Below are 18,828 nucleotides of genomic sequence, written 5' to 3' on the forward strand. Positions count from 1 at the left end.
GAGTGACCAGAGGTTACATATCTATATGTTTATATAGAGCTGTATCTCTGTATCTATCTCAGGTTTATTTTAGATCAGTCTGGTTGCAATGGAAGAAAGGTATGTAGCTGTTTTGGTTATTGTCTATAGAAATAGAACAATGTGCAAGTATAAAGATGTCACTTGGGAAAATACATAGGGAAAAGAAAGAGAAAGAGAACATACGAGTACATAGTAGAGAGGAAAGATATCACCATACATAGATCCAGTAACAAGACTTGATTGTTTCCATTTTAGGTTTTGGTCAAAGTGATGGTCACAGTCTTCATCTAAGAGGGGTGGGGGAAGCCCATGAAACAAAGAGTTCAGTGAGTTCATGCATGTTTAGGTTCAGGTGGGAATGCCCTGGTACCTCCCTTGGGGAGTTCTAGGCTGTCTGATGTTAACCTGTGGATCACGTGCAGTCCTTTGGTGGGAGGCCCCAGAAATGAGTCTGGGGGCACACTGGGGTTGGTGGTGCTCGGAGACTGTCCCATAACTTAGGGTGATTTTGAGTAGTGATACAAGTATGAGCACTTGCTTTCTCTCCCACAGTTTGCCAAAGAAATTTTGTCTGGATGCATTAACCAGGAAGTGCTAACCAGATCTCACCTCTGACAGCACCTTCCTTCTGTCACAAATTCTTCCCTTCTGTGCTTATCTCAGATTCCTGCTGTGGCAGCTTATCTTACAGCAAGTTCTGTCTGTGGCCTTCACAGTGTTTGAGACAGACAGCTGTGTGCTTTAACTCTTAACAGGGTGTCCAAAACTTCCAAATGTTATTCCAGCTCTCCTGGGATAAAGTGCTCACAGGAGCAGGATGCTGCTATTTCTCATTACTGCTATGCACTTACCTGCCCTCCCTCATGATGGGATAGGGTTAGCTCTTGTTTGGGTTTTGAATGCTTTTATTTAACTGATTTGGGTTTTTTCCCACAGACACACGTTGGTGTGAAGGGCTGCATGACAAAAGCTCATAAAGCACATGCAATTTTTAAAATAATTTCTACTACAAATATCTAATTGGTGGTCATTACATTCAGACTGTTTTTCTTAAAACTTAATTCACTAAGCTAGAATTTATTCAGGGCTGGTGTGTTTCTGATTTGTATTCTATTATCTATTAGAACTCACCAGCATACATGTAGAACTTCAAACCTAGTTACATCAGTGCAAGGTGCATCTTTATATAGCAGGAAATTTGAAAGTGTTAGTCGGGTTTAAAATGGTAGAAGGATTAACCAAGATCTTTCTTGAACCTAGAGTGATCTGCCTGTTGATGCTTCTCTTTCATATGTGAAGGATGGGCAATATAGGCTGGGCAGAGTGGGAGGTGAATTTAAGGCTTTAAAGTCAGAGAATGCCCTGGTTTTGTTTGTTTTGTTCTGATCTTTTTTTTTCCTTTCTTTTTTTCTTTAGCTTGTGAAAATTTAACACTGGGGTTCTAGTTCCTGGTTATTAATTAAAAATACCTATTTCTTCCTGAAGTATTTAGAGAGCTTGGGGTTTAATACCCAGATGGTACAAATTTTCCAAGTACTTAGAGATGCGAGGTTTGTAGCACATGGCTCTTGTGTGAAATGAAGCTGTAGTGAGCAAACCTTTCACACCCTGAGGGCTTTCATTCCTCACTGTTGGAAGCTGATCATATTTTAATTGAGAGACACAACCATGTGATCATGGTGCTTTTGAAGCAATTTTTTTTTTTTTTAAGGGAGGTGGTGAGGAAAGTCCTGCTTTTTAAAATTACATGGTGGTGCTTGGATTCAATCTTGAGTAATGGAGAGCAGGATTTGACTTTTTAAATTTGCTTAGCTTCTCTCCATTCATGGCACATAGACAATCGTGGGAGCATCCAAATGTATTGCTGAAAAAAGAAACAGCAAAGTGGACCAACTTGTCAGATGACAGATTTGTTTGTTGCCTTCAGGCACATGAAAATCCTCAGCCTTAGGCACACGGTAATGCATGGATGTAACTTACTGCTTATGAACAAGAAGTTCGTGTACTTATTATATTTTTCCAGGTTTCTAATAGATGAACACTGAAAGCTTGGTCTCCCCACACCTCTTAATTTTCTTAAGAGTCAGGAGTAGACACATCTTCTGAGTTCCAGATACTGTTGTTTTCAGCAATGTTTTCTTATTATAAAATGGATGTGTAAGTTGGAGCCTGAGACTGACATTGTAGGATTGTAAATGCACTGTGCAACTGCTCATTTCAGCAGGTGTGCAGCTATACAATTAAATTTCTACAACAGCTGTCAACAAAGTAGCACATTCTGAGATCTCTGCACACTTACTCTGGTCAGTTGACTTTAAGTACCCTGTCTCTGCCCTTTCCTTCTTCCTTTCCTTCTCCAGAGTCTCAGTGGAGAGGTGCTCTCCACCACAAAATTTCTTTTCTGAAAAGTGTGTTCAATGGGTTTGTTTTGTTTTTCTGCCTGTAACCGCTGAACAGGGATATGGAGTTCCAGGGCATGCAGCCCCACCTATGAATAAAGGTATTTTTCCTTGAACTTTATATCAGTGTGTCCAGGGGCACCCTCTTGTTATTTTCCACCTTCTTCATAAAAATGGAACATTTCATGGTCTGAAATTTTATTTGTAGATGATGCTACCTTCTGACTTCAACAAGTAAATGGGATAACATTTGAATTAGTATGAAGCTGCCTCTTTCATGCTTAGACCTATACCATTTGCTGTAGTGCTTGATAGCATGCAACTTACTATCTCAAAACCATAAATCTGATTTGGAGCAGATTTCAGAAGTCAGAACTTATTTATGGACAAAACCCCAACTGAACTGTGGCAAAGAAATTTGGAAGTGAGTTTATTTGCATGTTTCTACCTCTGCGTGTTCATACTTAATTATTCCTGTATATAGTACAAGTACAGTATTTAGATGTTAGAGCATCTGGCGTACATACAGTATAAATGGATGAATACATGGATGCTGTATCCTAGTATTCTGAGGGTTATTTTATTTATAATGTTATGGCATTTTCCATGGAGCTACAAGGACATGTCACATCTGTACATCACTGATAGCAAGCTGCTGTCATTAGTGCATTTAGATGAGATACACATTTGGGCCCCTGTGGATGATAATGAGCTGCTGTGCGCTGTGGGATACATCTCGCATGAACCAAAGAGGTTTGCAGTTATTTTTAAGTGCCATCAGTGCTAACAATAAATCGAGAGATGAGAGGTGGAAATCCTTGTTCCAGGCTTTCCTCAGTACCAAGGTTTGTCTCCCAATTCCTCACATCCTAATTCAAGAGTCACCTAATAATCTGTTGTTCCACTTTAATGTTTCAAATTTTTATGACTCTGTTAAGAGTTGGACTGGACTGCTGTAATAATTTTATTCACAAGTAGCTGCACCACATCCACTATTCATACTAATATATATTATTGCCATTAATGCTATTTTTAAAGAACATATGGTTTTACAGAATTGGACTCTAACCAGTAATGTCTGTCTTTGCTATAAGGCTGTAAGAAATGCCTCACAGGTTATAAAGTAATCCAAGAAATGGAATTGTCTTGGAATAGTAGACCTTGTGGGATTTCTTTCCTAAAAAATCGGAGATAATTCTGTCAGACTTTAACTCCATCACAGTTCATTAACACTACCAAACCCTATTTTTAGCATTTTCATAGAGTTAAGAAGTGAACATATCTGGGCTGCGGAAAGAAGAGACATCCTCTAAGCATGTTTTTGCTTCCAAGGCAAAAAATCTTGTCTCAGTGGGACAAGTAGAGCCTGCCTGTGCTGTTGGCAGCATTTTAAAGGGAAATGTTGCTGATGAAGCTACAAATCTCTGTGGATAATTGTGAAGTCATCACTGTAATGTAAAAGGGAGTCCCTCTTGCAAAACTGACCATACAATTAAAAGCTTTTAAAGAATGAAGAGGTCCTTTTCTATAGTAAATAAAAGTAGTATAGTAAAAGCTGCTTATCTATCTGTTTTTTTCAAGTTGATGCTTTGCATCGAGTTACTTCCCTGCCCCACTGCATCCAAAAAGGGAACTAGGAGCAAAAGAGAGACAATGAATAAAATGGAAGCTGGAGGAAGGATGTGAGTCACCTCATATGAAATAGATGAACAAGGATGAAATGTTGCAAGGTGTTAGCTTTCAAAAAGCTGTATTTCAAACACTAACTGCTTCATCCCAAAGCTAAGTAAAGCACTCAACAACATCACAAAAATATCTGATGAATAAGAAAAAGTGATGGGAAATGTGCATCATTCCACTCCTTTCTTTTCCTCTGTGTTTGCATTTAATCCTCATGCAGGGGGTTTACTACTCTCCCAAGAAGAAGCATTGCCCTTGACTGCTTTTCAAAAACAGCAAAGAGGAATGGCTTATTCAGTGTTATATCCAGGTAGGCCCCATCTTCCTTCTGTGCTGCAGGGTCTTCTGGCTGATCTGTTCCATCACTGGCCAGTTTGAAAAAGGCTTTATTTATTACCTGTAAGGAAAAAAAACCATATGAGTAACTCTGGAGTCATCAGAGCATGATTGTGATGGGAAAAATGAGAGTCTGAGTTAATAAATGTGATAATGCACATTGTACTCCATAGATGTTTAAAAAAGATGTTGGAGTACTTGCCCATAACTTGCAAAAGCTGTATAACTGCTTTTACACTGGGCTAGTCTGTAGTCCTGTTAGCTTTGTGTCATGGTTTAACCCCAGCCAGCAGCTAGCTACCACACAGCTGCTCACTCATTCCTCCCACCACTTCCCAACAAATAAAACCCTTGCATTATCAGCATTATTCTCCTACTAAATTCAAAACACACTGTATATGTGATACTCAGTCCCCTACCAAGAATGTCCCCTATATGGCTCTGGCTGTTTTGTTCTAGGTAAATTTATTCAGTTTAGGTGGCTGAAACACTGCAGGAACCATAATGTCTTTTGAATGCCAGTGATATGTACTGTACCTTTCCAACTGTTAGACTGGTGTTGCTTATCTTGCTGAAATCTGCCGCCTTCCCCAGCAGTGCAGGCAGTTCCATCTCTGCAAGAAGCTCCTGTAGATCAGAGCTGTCTTCTAGTGTTAATGCTGGCAATGTTATTTTAATTTCTCTGCACAGAGAGAGGGACAGAGAGAGGCAAGTGAGTGCTTGTTCGCTGTGAAAGCATCATGGTTGGGCAGTCCTGGGGAATGGGTATGTGAAAACAACTGCAACTCTTGGGGAGTGGGCACAAACACTGTGGGTGCCTGTTACTGTTTCCAAGTGCAAGCTCACCCAGACTACACCCAGGATCTGCTGCTAAACCCCAGATCATCCCACTTCATGGGTGGGACGCAAAGGGACTTGCTCATTTCCTTGAAATACCCCCAAGTGAAAAGCTGCTCCCACTGAACTGGAGCTCCTTTGCAGTGAGCCCCCTGACTGTGAGGGGTTTCTCCTTGTGCTCACTAGTAAAGCCTCCCTGACAGGATCTGATCCCAGGTGAGCGGGCAGGCCCCAGGTGAGTGTGGCTCACCCCATCCCATCCATCCCTGCCATGGGAGGGTGCACATGGCCCTTCCCTACCTTGGGGACAGCCGCTGGAGCCAGGCTGAGGACTGCCATGTCAGCTGGGACTCCACGTGCTCCAGGTCACTGCCATTGATGGGCTGCAGCAGCACCAGAAGTGCTGTCTTGCTGATGGGCACTTCCACCACGGAAAAAGTCCCACTGGCACCAGTTTTGTACTTGAATGTCCCCATGAGAGACAACATGGGGACCAAGACCTTTGTGCTTGAATCCACCCAGAACTCCTGAGGGTCTTTGAGTGGGAAGGCTTGCTTAGCATTCACTGAAAAACAGATCAAGAAAGGAGAAACTGATTCTTCTCTTCCTTCTCCCCTCTGCCCCTTAGCTGGTCTATTTAAGAACAACACACTGTGCCTAAGAGAAGGACTGCATGTATAAAATCACACTTAGCTACCATAATCATATGTCTCCTCCTTTTAATCTGCCTTCTGGTGGCATCAAGCTCACAGCACAGGGACCATGACCATCAGGACTGTGACTAAAGCTGCTGTGTTTCTGGTGGCTTTGTGGCTGTTCCTGGGGACAGGAAAGTGTCTCTGCTTGTGTGGCTGCCTGCTTTCTCCCAGGCTGCCACATGGTCCCCAGCGGCTCACAGGTCATTGCAGAGGGTCTGCCTGGTTTCCTCTCTGTCCCTAGAGTGCAACGATGGCATGTTTGGAAGCAGATCCAGCCCTTGCTCAGGCAGCCGGCTGGGCTCAGGAGAGGGAAGGCAACACAAACTCTGTCTGAGGTTTCACCCTTCATCATCTTACAAACCAAAGCAATGGGGAAAGCTGTAAGCACAACACTGAAGTATTGGTTGAGCCAAGGAGGTTAAAAAAGATATATTTGAATGCTTACTAGACCTTAACACAAACTTCTTTCCCAGTTGACAACTATCAAACAACTTTCCCAGTTCACAAAGAGGCCTTGCTCTCACCTTGCACTACTTATGTGCAGCTTTGCATTTCTACATGTTGTCTTCTCACTGCCACAGATGAGTGCTGCTGCCCAGCTGGGCAGATAATCCTGTTTAGCTTTAAAGACACTACTGCTCTCAGTGAAACTTGCGCTTGATGCTTTGCTTTGCATTCTAAATGGCAGGCCCTGCTTGGCAGCAAGTCTACAAATGTGAAGAAAACTGCGTGCAAGTGAACAACACTAGAGACTTCTGGAATATTTAGCTGCTGTTTAGTATGATTTCTGTCACTTTATCAATGCTATGGATATTAATAACATCTCAGAGCTTATAGAATGTGTGTCAGAGAAAAAAACCATACTTTTTTCCTTTCTGCAGCTATAGGGACAGACATGGAGCAAGACAGCATCAGCTGTCATGGATGCCTTGCCACAACCAAAGGGGAAACCAAACACTAAAGTAATCTTCTGTGTTTGTTGGAAGATAATTGCCTGTGTAATTCATTTGTTCTTGAGACAATTTTGTCCATCCCAGCTGTGGGGACTGCAACATTTCAAATGCACCTTCTGAGAGAGAAGATAGCACAGCCTTACCCAGTGAGGCAGATCCTTCAACATGCATTTCTAAGCTTATACAAATAACAAGTTTCTGATACAGAAGAAGAGGAAAAAGAATGGTTCTACTAAAGGAAAACTCTGCTTTTGTGACCATGCCCAGGTCTGTAACACAATTACTTTTGTAGTATCATATCTGTGCTAGATCTTACAATGAAGAGAGAGCTGATGCCCATAGCTAGCTGAGAGAATGACAGCACCATGAAAGGCAAAGAAAACCTGACATCTAATTTTGAGGTGGGTGGGAAGCTGGAGGCACAAAAAGGTTTCCTGGGCACCACAACTCCACCTTCAGCAGTAGAGGCCCACTCAGGAACTTAGGGCTTACTGCAAGTTTTCTGAAATACAGTCCCAGGTAGGGAAGCTGTCTGAAGTGTGCAGTCTTTGGTATTGCACCCAGTCACAAGGATCTAGGAAAGCAGCTACACTCAGAAGAGAAGGCTCAGTTGTACTGCTGGGGGATTTCTGGGACAGCAGCATGGAATGACCCTAGGCAACGAAGGGATTGCCTTATTTCTTTTAGGTTTATATAAGCTGCCCTGCTTCCATAACTGATGATGTTCTGTTGCTTCCTGAGCCAGATGTTGCCTCCAGACTTCTGTATTTAATAGCCACTAAGAGGAGTCATAATCATTGTATTTTTTTTGCCTTTTTTGTATCTGTACCTCTGGCTTGCTACCCTCAACTCCTTTACCTTTCTTTAAAACTACACCCTGATCAATCTTGCTGGAGGCGCCTCATGACTTTTAGTTCCTTTGCAGCCAGAGATGCTGCACAATTCTTTCTCAAGCACCTTTCCTAAACTTTAGTTTCCTGGAGAAGGAAATTTTCTTGGAGGCCATCTGCCTCCTCCTCACTCCCTATTGCCCTTGCTGGTTCATGGCAGAGTGCTGGCAGGATCCCTGGCATACTGGTGGGAGGCAGAGGTCCAGCCTTTCATCTGAGCCCTTCCCTTTCCCCACTGGCCAGGTGTGACCTTGCTTCCTTCCCAGGAGCAGGGTTACCTCCCATCCTTCCCCAAGCTTGTTCCCAAAAGGAGCAGTGCTGCCTCATACCTGCCAAGTGGATGTCCACTGCAAACAACAGCTCAGTAGATGGGTCGATGTTGGCCAGTAAGCCCTTGCTCTGGCCCTCGCTTTTGGCCTCCACAAAGGCATTTATTTGTTTTGCTGCCTCGTCTGGATTTGTAAAGTCAACAGCTCGAGCGTAGAATGCATCAGCACTGGGGAGCAAGTGCTCCATGAACAGCTGGAAGAGGGGTGTGCCAGGGGCAGAAAACAGGCTCAGTGTCTTGGAAAAGAGCAGCTCCTCATCCCCGCTCTTCACAAGCCTTTCGATAGTCCTCAGGCTGGAGAGGAAATTGCTGCCGACTGCTGTGGAAGTGCAGTCAGGGTTTCCAGAGGGGGGAACAATTCCCAGCAAACCCTGCAAATCAAGAGCGGTCTGATTTGAAGCACCCAGGTAGAACGACACCAAGGAGCTGTAGAGGCTGGTTGGGGACAGGAGCACGTTTTTGCCCTTCTGTGCTTTCTGCAGCACGCTGTAAAACCGCATGCCCAGCACGTACACCAAGTCACTCAGGTAGCCCCGTTCCTCCTTCCCCCAGGTGTTGAGGCTTGGAGCTTCCAACTTAGTCTTGTCATTCACGTCACCTTCATATTCAGGTGTGGTTTGGGACTCAATGGAGACAGGGACAATAGTCTTTCCCTCCTGAACCAATTTTTCCAGCTTGTCACAGTCACTCTCATTGAAAGAAAACAAATTGAAAGGGTGGACGTAGACCCGGTCACAGGTCACCACCGTAAGGCAAGCCAACAAGCAGAGAAGATCTGTTACCAGATTCATGTTGGAAAATTGCCTCCACGGTGTCTGCTGAAAGAAAAAATGAGGAGGAAAGGAGACTGGTCAGTCAGTTTCTATTAATCACAGGGTGAGATGCTATTGTTGTGTTGGAGTTACAAAGGTGGGAATTTCAGTATTAAGTTGCATTTGGTCTGACTCTGCCCCCAAAAAGCCCACGATGAGACAGACACCAGTTTCAATGGCAGCAGGTGGGAAACGGTAAGCGCAGATGTGACTCCATTACCCACTGCAGTACCCTAAGGATTTAGCATGGGAATGGTTGTGGATGCTGGTTATGCCTGCAAACTAGAGCATGCTTACTTCTGCAAAACCTTGTTTTGCAACAAATGCATAAACATTTGTTCCTGAGACCGGCTGAGAGCCATCTCTGCAAATTGCTGCACTGAGCCTTGCTGACACATGGGCAGGCTAGCAATGTGCCTGCTGTTGTGCAGGAATTGGGTTTGGAAACCAGTTCACTTAAGGTCCAAACATAGAATGGTCCTGCTTTGTATGTCTAGTCAGCAAAATACTTGGCACTAGCAGAACATGTTATGTTTTCATAGGCCAGTGCAAACATTCATTCTAGCTTTTAGACAAACACATTCCAGGCTGCCCTATACAAATGTGCTCACACTGAAACCATTTTCATTGCACTTTCTATGTCTAAATACAGAGTTAGAAGGGGTAGGCTGTTTTACTCAGCTGTGCAGTCTTCTCCTGAGGTAAAAAACCACTTGCTGCTCTTGTTTTTCTTGACAAGAAGTAAAGAATTTTACTGTATATGGATGCTACTGGTGTTTTAGGATGTAATGCATATTGGGAATGAGAATGTCATGGACACACACACTGACAAATTATACCCACTGATAAATTTTATATTTTTAGAATTCTCTCTTTTTCTATATCAATTTCTTTTGGTAACTAATAGCTCTGATATACCTTTCTTTGATTTCTAGTATATGACTTTTGATCTGTGTACTTGAAATCCAAATTAAAATGTGTTGAAAATTATGCATCTGTAACACATATCATCAGCCAAAATGCTGTTATTCAGAGCTGTATTTTTATTCTACTAGTAAATCCTTCTTTATTGTAGCTTTGTTCATCCCCTTCCACCCACTTCAAGTTCTGGAGAGCTCATTGGATGGGCAAAATGTGGTCAGCCTTGCCAGTACCCAAGCCCTGCTCTCTGCTTTCTTTTTCCAAGGTTTTTTGAGTCACATCAGCCTGTCAGGTATTGTAATTCTGGTAGCCTGAGCCTTTTGAGAGGACACAGAGCAATGTCTGTCTCACCAACACTTTACACAGGGTGGAACTGCTTGTGTTTAAATCCATCTATTCAAGACCTGGCCCTTTCCCAGCCCAATTTACAATGTATAACCTTAGTCTTTCCCCTGAGGGGTCCCCAAGCATTTCATGCCTAATAATAATATCCCAGCTTGCAGTATCACCACTCTCTTTCTTGCACATAGAAAAACTGAGATGTGCAGATGCTTAGTAACTAGACACACCCTGCTAAGTATGTCTGCCTGCTAGCATGGATATCTACATTCCCAGGCTGTAGGCTCCCATCTAACAGCTGGGCTTGCAAATGGACTTTCTGTTGCTGTGGTGGTCACTCAGGATGTCTAAGTGTCTTCCTACTGAATGCTTGTGGCTCAAGCCTGAAACTGTTTGCCCCCCCAGAGGCACAGGGGAGGACCTGCTGTAGGTCTCTGTCCCTGTGCCTTCACCCAAGGATTGTTCTTCCCCATTAACTCCCACCTCATCCTCTAAACTACTGTATGGGCAGCCCAGCCTTGCTGCTGTCCCCTCTTCACCTCCCCAACCCTGCTGGTAGCGTGTGACATGCATGACAGACCACATTCATTGCTTATGACTAGTTTAAAAATTGTCTTGGGAGGTGCCTTCCCCAACTTCACTTTCACAGTTAGGTCAGCTAAACTGCTAGTGGATTTCTAGATGACTCAACACATTTTTCACATTGGGATGCTCAGGAAAATGAACCAAAAAGCCACAAATTAGAAGGAATGCCCTTCCCACACTGTTCTCTCCATCACACAACTCTTTTGAAGGATTACTTAATTTTTCCTGCATAGTAGGGAGGGTGAACCTGTGCCACCCAGGCAGGCTATGCCACTAGGCATCATTGGCACCCAGTGGTCACTTCTTTCTGGCTGCCAGAGCCCCCCATCAGCTTTTGTTCCAAGAGCAGAAGCAAGACGAGCAGTTCTCACTGCCAAGCACTTACCCTAAGCCTCATCTGCGGAAAGTCAGTGTGTTTGTTTGGCTAAAGAAGAGAGCCCCGAGCCCTTTGGAAAAGCATGGACCCTGAGTTGAAATAGCAGCATTCAAAGCAAATCCAATAAGAGCGCTTACTCGCCTCTGTGCTGGGGGTGTCACCCCTTTGTCGCCCCTCCGATGCTGCTGTCCCCCAGGCGAGCTCCTCAGGGCACCTCTCTCCCCGGGACTGCCGATGGAATTCTGCCCTTTCTACAGGAGGGCTGCGGCCACATTGCGCAAAGCAGCTTTACATCACAGCCCGGGGCCGAGAGAAGTTACCTCAGGCCAGGCCGGGCCCAATGAAACCTGCGCCCGGCTTAACACCAGCTGCATAGAAAGTTCCAGGGTGGACACACAACCTTTAGCCAGACCCGGCGCACCTGTGCAGCCGCAGTTACACATTTACCGAGGCAGACACAGGCGTGTTACTATGCAGAATACCTGATTGTAGGACATCATTTTGTGCCAGACTGAAAGGCATGCAGATTCCTTTGTACTTATATTTGTTGTACAGTTGGATCAGATTTTTTTGTCTTCACAGATAAATTGCCTTTAATCTCTACCTTGTAGCCTGAGGACCCAGGGGTGTGTGAGACGCGTATGCTACTGCAGAATAAAGTGATTAAACGCTCAGCTTTTACCCCTTCTTTCCCTCTTGAACTGTTCAGAATGTCAAGGCTTTGTTCTTTCTCCTCCTGAACAACACACGTTGTAATGGAGAAGATGAAAGCCAGATAGGCGAGATTGCCAGAGCTGGATCACAAAGATTTCATCCCTCCCTGTCCCAGCTTCCCAAGTCCCGTTTGGGAAAGGGGCTTGGGATTTGCAGATCTTTCTGCTGCTTTTGAAACGGTCTTTCAATTTTGATGTGTCCCTTCTTCCTATTTAAGCAAATAAACAGTGAATCAAACCAGGGGCAATGCAATTGGTTAGACTGAGTGTTGTTCAGTGCCTCTGCTATTCTTAGTAATTAAAATCCCATGGCTCAAACAGGGAGAGGGCTGATTTATCATCTGGCCTTCGATTTTAGAAAGGCAGTCAGGGATGATTTGTATTGCAGTGCCCAGGTACATGTCGGGTTCAAGGAGAGAGCTGGGAGAGGGGAATGTTTTCAGTGTCCCTGGGCAGCTGGAGATGAAGGTGGAGACAGGGACACACTGAGTCCTGCCAGCCCAAGGGCTGTATGCCAGGTGCCTAATGCCAAACAAATGAGAAATTTCTGTCTCTGCAGTCCTGCTTTTTATTTAAACAACCTGATTACCCTATCTGTAATGAGGTCCAAAATGGTTCTGAGCCCAGGCTTGTATAACATGCCCTCATGCACTGAAAGGCTTAAACAAACAACTTGAAACATTCAAGGTGTTTTCTTGCTGCCTGAGCATCTCAGTTGAGGAAGCATCTGCCCACAGAACAATCCTTAAGTATTTGTACCATCTCCAGATAGTTTTAAAATGCTTCTAGCCAAGCAAAAAATACAGGCAAAGGGAGAAGAATGAAAAATACATATTGCCCAGCTAATGCTAAGAGATCAAGTTAGGTTTCAGGTTGCAATCTCCTTTCTTTCCCCTCTACCCTGGACACTGCCTCACACAGGAAGACCAGAGGAGCCAGCCGGTCCTTTAGATGCCAGTGGAGCTGTAGGTGGGATGTGAGCAAGCCCAAATCTGTATCTCCTGCATCACCACCCATGTGGGTCCACCTGAGGCACTGGGCAGGCACCAGCAGTGCACACAAATGGCCAGACCACGCCGAGCCTGTGGGCTATAGCTGCCCTGCTCTGTCCCCTGAGGTGAGGCTTGAACACAGGTAAAAAGAAAACCCATCCCAGTACTCTCTGTATCAAGGACACACATAAAAGGACACAAATGAAAGCTGTTCTGCGGAAGGGCACCTTGTAGTCCATAAAACCCTGAAAAGTATCCTTATTAAAAATAAGGATGTTTTTATCCTTATTAAAATAAGGATTAAAATATTAAAAATTACTTTTTAATGGCTTTGGCTAATAAGCTACAAGTAATACTAATAACATATAGTACTGCTGTCAGATTTACATGTTTGCTGTGGATAATAAACACTGAAAGGTAAAATCACAAACCCCTCACCCACTGTACTTTTTTTCCTTTAATCATTATGCCTTTGTTCTGTAGCATCCAGACAATGTTGTTTGGGTATCTCCTGCTTCCAGCTCCCCTGAAGGTCATGACCAAGCCATGCTGCAGCTGTTGGTCTCCTTTTGCTGTAGGTACCAGCACTAAACAGGCAGCCCTGGCCACAGGGGATGCTGCCCTGAAGAAGACGAGGAGCAGGAGTCACCTGAACAACAAATGTAATGCCAGTCTGGTGGCTCTGTCACATAAAGGTCAGTTTACTTGAATATTGTCAGGGTTTTCAGCCAAGTTGATCCTTGGGTGTCTTTTGGTGTTTGTGTACTCAGTTCCATTGTTTTCTGTTGAATAAAGAATGGTCAGTGTCTTTGAGGAACACAGAAGTCTATCTTTTGGCCCCCACCCTTGCATCAGTAAGGTAATCAAAATACCTAGCTTTCTCCAGAAAAAGAAGTTTCACCAGGTAATGTTCAATGTCCTGTTTTAACCACAGTCCTCCTCCTGCTTTGGGCCACCGGGAATTTGGCTGGCCCCAGTAATGAGGGAGAAGCTTTGATTTCACCTTATGTTCATGCACTACTACAAAGGTCAGACACAGATCCCTCCCTCATTTGCCAGTCATTTGTGCTCACTTAATTAATGTTCCCCTATTAAGATGCATCACACACCAGCACACTTCTTCTATCTTTGTCTTTTATTCTCTAACAGTTTCTTCTAAAGGAGAAGGTTTCAGATTAGGAAGAACATATCCTGCCACATCTGCAACGTATTTTATCCTAGTAGTACTTAATTACAGACAATCTTTCATTTTACTTCTGAGACATTTTTAAGCAGGAGTGCATGAACATTACTGCAATTACTATATGTGGACTCTGTTGTCAGGCTTTTTTTGTTGTTGTTGGGTTGCCATGGTTTTAGGAATGAGAGTGTGCTTAGAGATAGAGCTTCAACTTTAGAAAGTGGAATCTCTATCCTACCCTTCAGCTCTGGTGCCCAGGGATTTTGCCCCTTAAAGAGAGTTGTGCCAGAGAACTTGCACTGGGCCAAATTTGGGCAAAAAGCTTTCCAGCAACAAGGAACCCAAGGTGAAAGCAAGGCCATTCAATAAAGCATCCCCTATCCAAAACAAGCCTGTGGCCCACACACATTTTCTAATGAACCTCTCCCTGCAACAGCCACAGTAAAGGTACAAAGAAACACAGACCTCTCAAACCTGTTCTTCAGCGGTGAGGTGTGTGCTCTCCTTTTGCCCACTCTCCGATTTTGGAGGGGTGCTCGGCTGCCCCTTTTATACCCACTCTTGCATAAGCCGGGCCCGCCCCCCTTCCCCCCACCTCTGCCCTCATTTCTCTTCAAAACCTGCTTCTGTTTTTCCTGCTTGTTATTCATGGTAGCTGCTGAGAGGAAGCAAAGAGGGGTGGAAAAACACTGGTGCTGCAGTTATGGGTTTCCTTGCAGCCATCCTGGGATCAGATCTCCTGGTCAGCCTCACTGTTCTCAAGTTCTAATGTGGAAGCACTCCCTTGCTCTGCAAAAAATTTCTCCGTGATGGTGCCCCAGCACTTCTTCATGCAAATACTTCCAAAAAGGGTTCAGAAATTTTTACCCTGGCAAAAGAACACTAACCCTACAGACAGTGGCCTGTAATTCAGCCTTGAATGGGAAAATGTTTTAGTCCAAGCTAGAATTTTACCTGATCGACCAGGCAGCTCTTCTTTTGCCGAAAGACGTCGCATCTCCACTTTGTCAAAAAGCATTTTAATTGATCTATATTGTTCTGGGAAAAGCTGCATAAAATTCAGCACTTTGTGTGGAGACAATAGTAAATATTTTATTCTTTTCCATCTGTTTTCCAGCTTTCCCGAATTTTGCTCTGCGACCTGAACTCAAAAGGGTCAGGCATACTTCTGTGAGGATGCTCTTGTCTCCTGCGAGGCGGCAGACCTGGAGGAGGGATAATAAATTACTCTGCTCACAGGCTCAGACCACAGACCTTCGCATGACATCTTCCTTACTTGAGCTGGCATGGCTGACATACATAGATTAGGAATTAATGTATGGCTAATTTAGACATAATAGCATGTATGTGGCATATATAATTCATTACCAAATTTGAGGGTTTCTTTTATTAAGCCTAAAAGTATCTTGAGTGAGAAACAGGCCACAAAGAGTTTGCTTATACAGCCTATGTGTTGACATTGGTAATTGCAAACCTCTACATCCCATCAACACTCACAGTGTTTCCTCTCTCATCTGTTTTGGTAAGGGAACACAGCCTGGACTCTTAAGAAGGCTCCAAATGGAGAGGGCAAACAGGCACTGAGAAAAGGATAGGGAGGAAAGGCAAAAGAGAATGCCTGTGTGAGAGGATCTGAGAAAAGGAAGATTGGGGTCTACTGCTTCATCAGCTGCTTCAGTGGTCACCCCCGGTGTGGCAGTGGGTCTTAAGGATGGAATGGAAGAATGGTTGTGAGACATCCAGGAAAAAACTTTGTAGAGCAGTAGAGTGCCTACCGAGACCAAGACATTTCAAGTTGGAAGAGAATCCACTGGTATGGTAAGTATAAACACAAAATGCTGAAGGTGAACAGAAAGCCTGGAATCACTGTTTTGTAATATTGCCACAATCAGTGGATTCTCAATAAAATTATCAGGCAACAAATATAAAAGAATAACCCTTTTGCATGCTTGAGCTGCGGGAGAGACTGCCACGGGATGCTGCAGAGACCAAAAATCTTGGTACAAAAAGAGATTAAATAACAGGGTGTGGTCATTGGCCTCTGCAGAGCATGATGGTCCAGTGTGATTGCTAACTTGGGAAAGCCCCAGACAGAGAGCTGTCATGAATTTTGGTTGTTCATGCTTCTCTCCAAGGGATTGTCTTCAAGCTGCTGTGGAAATAGAGATGTCTGATCTGAGGCCAGCTTATGCTGGTTCGTTTTGCAGCACAGACTGAAAACACTCTTTCAGTAGAGTTATACTAACAAAACACTGCACTCAGCAAACCCAGCCCTCGGCCTCAGCATTGTTCCTGTGCACAGGGCATTTAGGAACATGCTGCTATCTCTTCAAAATCAACATAGACCCTGGAAAATATGATAAGTTTTAAAAACTGTGGGTAGGCTCCTAATATTAATTAGCCATGTTTCAGGATTTTTCTGGTTTTTAATCAGGGTACATTTACTAATTGCAGCAGAGTTACTGCATTGTGGTCTAAAATGTGTCTCTATCTCCTGCCAGACCTATGGCTCTGTTCTAACTTCAGCTGCACACATAATATTTGGTGACTTTTTCCAGAGTGAATAAGTAGGAAAGGAGTACCACTCTGGCAATGTGTCAGGCAAGTTTCTATACTTCAATAAATCTATTTTCCCCCCAGTCTGTAAGAATTGTGGCCAGCTGCCATGGGCCTGATTTTATTTGTTTATTTTTGCTGTCTCTGATGGGGCAGTGCAAAATAATAAGGTTTTAGCTGTTTTAATAAAACAGGAATAGGTTTGCGTGTGATTTTTCCTGTGTTTTCTCTGTATGCCTGACCTCTGCCCATGCTGGCTGGAACCACTTTTCCGTGAAAGCTTCTGGTGAGCATGAGGGATGTACTCAGCTTGCCCAATTTTTTGTGTAAAGAGGATTGCAAATATGCTTTTCAATAGTAACATTCAAAGTACAGATGATGAAAGAGAGGGATTATCCCGCTTCTGCCATGGGTTTTCACAGCAAGGAGCAGCGGAAAACTTGGTAATTTGGCTCTCATAAACCCCAAGGATCACGTGTGTCATTCCTGTGCTGGGGTGGAGGGAAACTGCCTGGATGATGGCAAAATGCACATGATGAAGTGGGCAGGCTTAGAGGTGCTAGCTCAGGTGGAAGGGCTGGTGGGGCGTGGTGCTCCCTCCCCACAGGAGAGGTGCCCTGGCTGAGCCTGCTGCCTGGCCTGCCCACACCCTGGCAGTGCCACAAATCCTCCCTGTTGGAGGAGGGAGCATCACCATCTTGTCGTCTCTTTCAGCTTCTCAGGGAAGCTTTTATTAATGCTAGTACATATTCTAGCCTAACATTACATTTGGTTTGTCACAGCATGTGTTTGCAGGCCCTGATGGTGAAGATTGCTTCGAATTTTTGTAGCCCTATTTTTTGTCTGTCCCAGTGGAATATGTGGTTTTTAAGAGCATTTTAAGAATGATCTGTGCACAGCCTGCACATGCACACAGAAGCATGACTGTAGGCCCACTGTGTGCATGGACAGAGGAAACCTCCTTCCCTGAGGACTTCAAAATACTTTGCAGTCTAACTGTTACATCGGCAACATATAATTGATTTTGGGTCCTTTCCTGTGGCACATGCTGAGCCTGTGAGGAGCAAGACACAATCCCAGACTGAAGCAGCCAGGACAGAGCAGTCTGTCCTGGGAGTGCAAGTGGACACAGAGGTGACATGAATCACCTTCAGTCGTGCAACAGGTTGGCAACATCTCAAGGACAAACATCCAGGTTTTTCTACTCCCAGCCCAGCGTGTTTACCTTTTAGATCACACTCTATCTTCATACAGTCGTGTGGATAAGGCAGAGCAGCAGGGATGGCAGCACCAGCAGAGCTCTTTCTGCCTGAGAGAGCTGCCAGCTTTGTTATCAGGACTCTGGCAGATGCCTGTGTGTTAGGGATTTTGCACTGTCCCAATATTTGCCAGCTGGGTCAGCCACTTAAGTTTTCAAACTGTTACCCAAGTTGAGCAAGGGATGCGGCCAGGTGACCACTGTCTGGGAAATGCCAAAATATTCAGTTCCAAAAGCTTCCACCACTAAACATCTGGCTGCCCTCGGTATTGCAAGGGTGCTTCAGTAAGCTCAGTAGTGACTTACTCCCTGAGGACCTCCTAAGTGATATTTCTGGTGGCTAATCTTTCCTGTCACTACTGACGTTTTGAAACTCTGGTTGTAATTTTTGTACCCCAGCCAAATTGTCCACAGGGCACTATGCACAATACTTGTCTCCTGGCCTGGAAATTCAAAGCATAGCTATAGAAAGACCTTTGGAAGATAAGATATCCGTGTTCCCTGCACAAACTCAGGCGCTCCTTTATATTTTCCCAAGCCTCTCTCGTGACACCTCCACCCCTCCTCCTGCTCCTCTGCCTGGGTGGGCAACAGGACCGCTCTTTTGGGCACTGTTGGGTGTTCCTCTGAGCAGACTGTCTGTGGTGGTCTCCTGCCTCACCCAAGGAGTGTTTTTAATCATATGCAGTTTGTGGGGTTCATTAGTGAGAAATAGACTGGCTCCTTCCTCACTGCAAGCATGACGGGATTCTTCCATCCTCTGGAGCCGCAGCAGCTCCCACTCAGCCAGCCACACGGGCAAAACTGCAACTCCCTTGGGACAGCAGCCGCAATTTTCAGGGCTCCAAATACAACCTACAGATCCCTTTGCGACCTGAGATAGGGGCGGGGCTTTCAGGTTAATTCGAGGGGTGCGCAACTAACGAGTGTTTGGCTACGCTGGACTCTCTCCTG

At 44.6% G+C, this 18,828-nt stretch overlaps 1 protein-coding gene across 4 annotated transcripts; it reads right to left on the reverse strand.

Annotated features, from left to right (window-relative positions):
* Positions 1-2,819: 2,819 nt before the first annotated feature.
* AGT (angiotensinogen) lies at positions 2,820-14,590 on the reverse strand. Of its 4 annotated transcripts, none has more exons than XM_066315750.1 (5): positions 14,526-14,590; positions 8,144-8,960; positions 5,574-5,838; positions 4,974-5,118; positions 2,820-4,497 (listed from the first exon to the last, which is right to left on the reverse strand). In XM_066315750.1, the coding sequence occupies exons 2-5, from the start codon at positions 8,931-8,933 to the stop codon at positions 4,306-4,308; spliced, it is 1,392 nt and encodes a 463-aa protein (XP_066171847.1). In that variant the 5' UTR covers positions 8,934-8,960; positions 14,526-14,590; the 3' UTR covers positions 2,820-4,305. The 4 variants fall into 4 exon arrangements, with proteins under 4 accessions (XP_066171847.1, XP_066171848.1, XP_066171849.1 ...); XM_066315751.1 differs by having other exon boundaries at positions 8,144-8,957; positions 14,526-14,583; XM_066315752.1 differs by lacking the exon at positions 14,526-14,590 and adding an exon at positions 11,313-11,424.
* Positions 14,591-18,828: the final 4,238 nt, after the last annotated feature.

Source organism: Sylvia atricapilla, chromosome 3 (assembly GCF_009819655.1).
Source record: "Sylvia atricapilla isolate bSylAtr1 chromosome 3, bSylAtr1.pri, whole genome shotgun sequence".
Lineage (NCBI taxonomy): Eukaryota > Metazoa > Chordata > Aves > Passeriformes > Sylviidae > Sylvia > Sylvia atricapilla.

Coding starts and splice junctions, on each gene's coding strand:
- AGT (XM_066315749.1), bottom strand. Junction 5,839..8,143: donor AGTGGACATCCACTTGGCAG/GTATGAGGCAGC, acceptor TCTGTTTTTCAG/TGAATGCTAAGCAAGCCTTC. Junction 4,498..4,973: donor CCAGTCTAACAGTTGGAAAG/GTACAGTACATA, acceptor TTTTCCTTACAG/GTAATAAATAAAGCCTTTTT.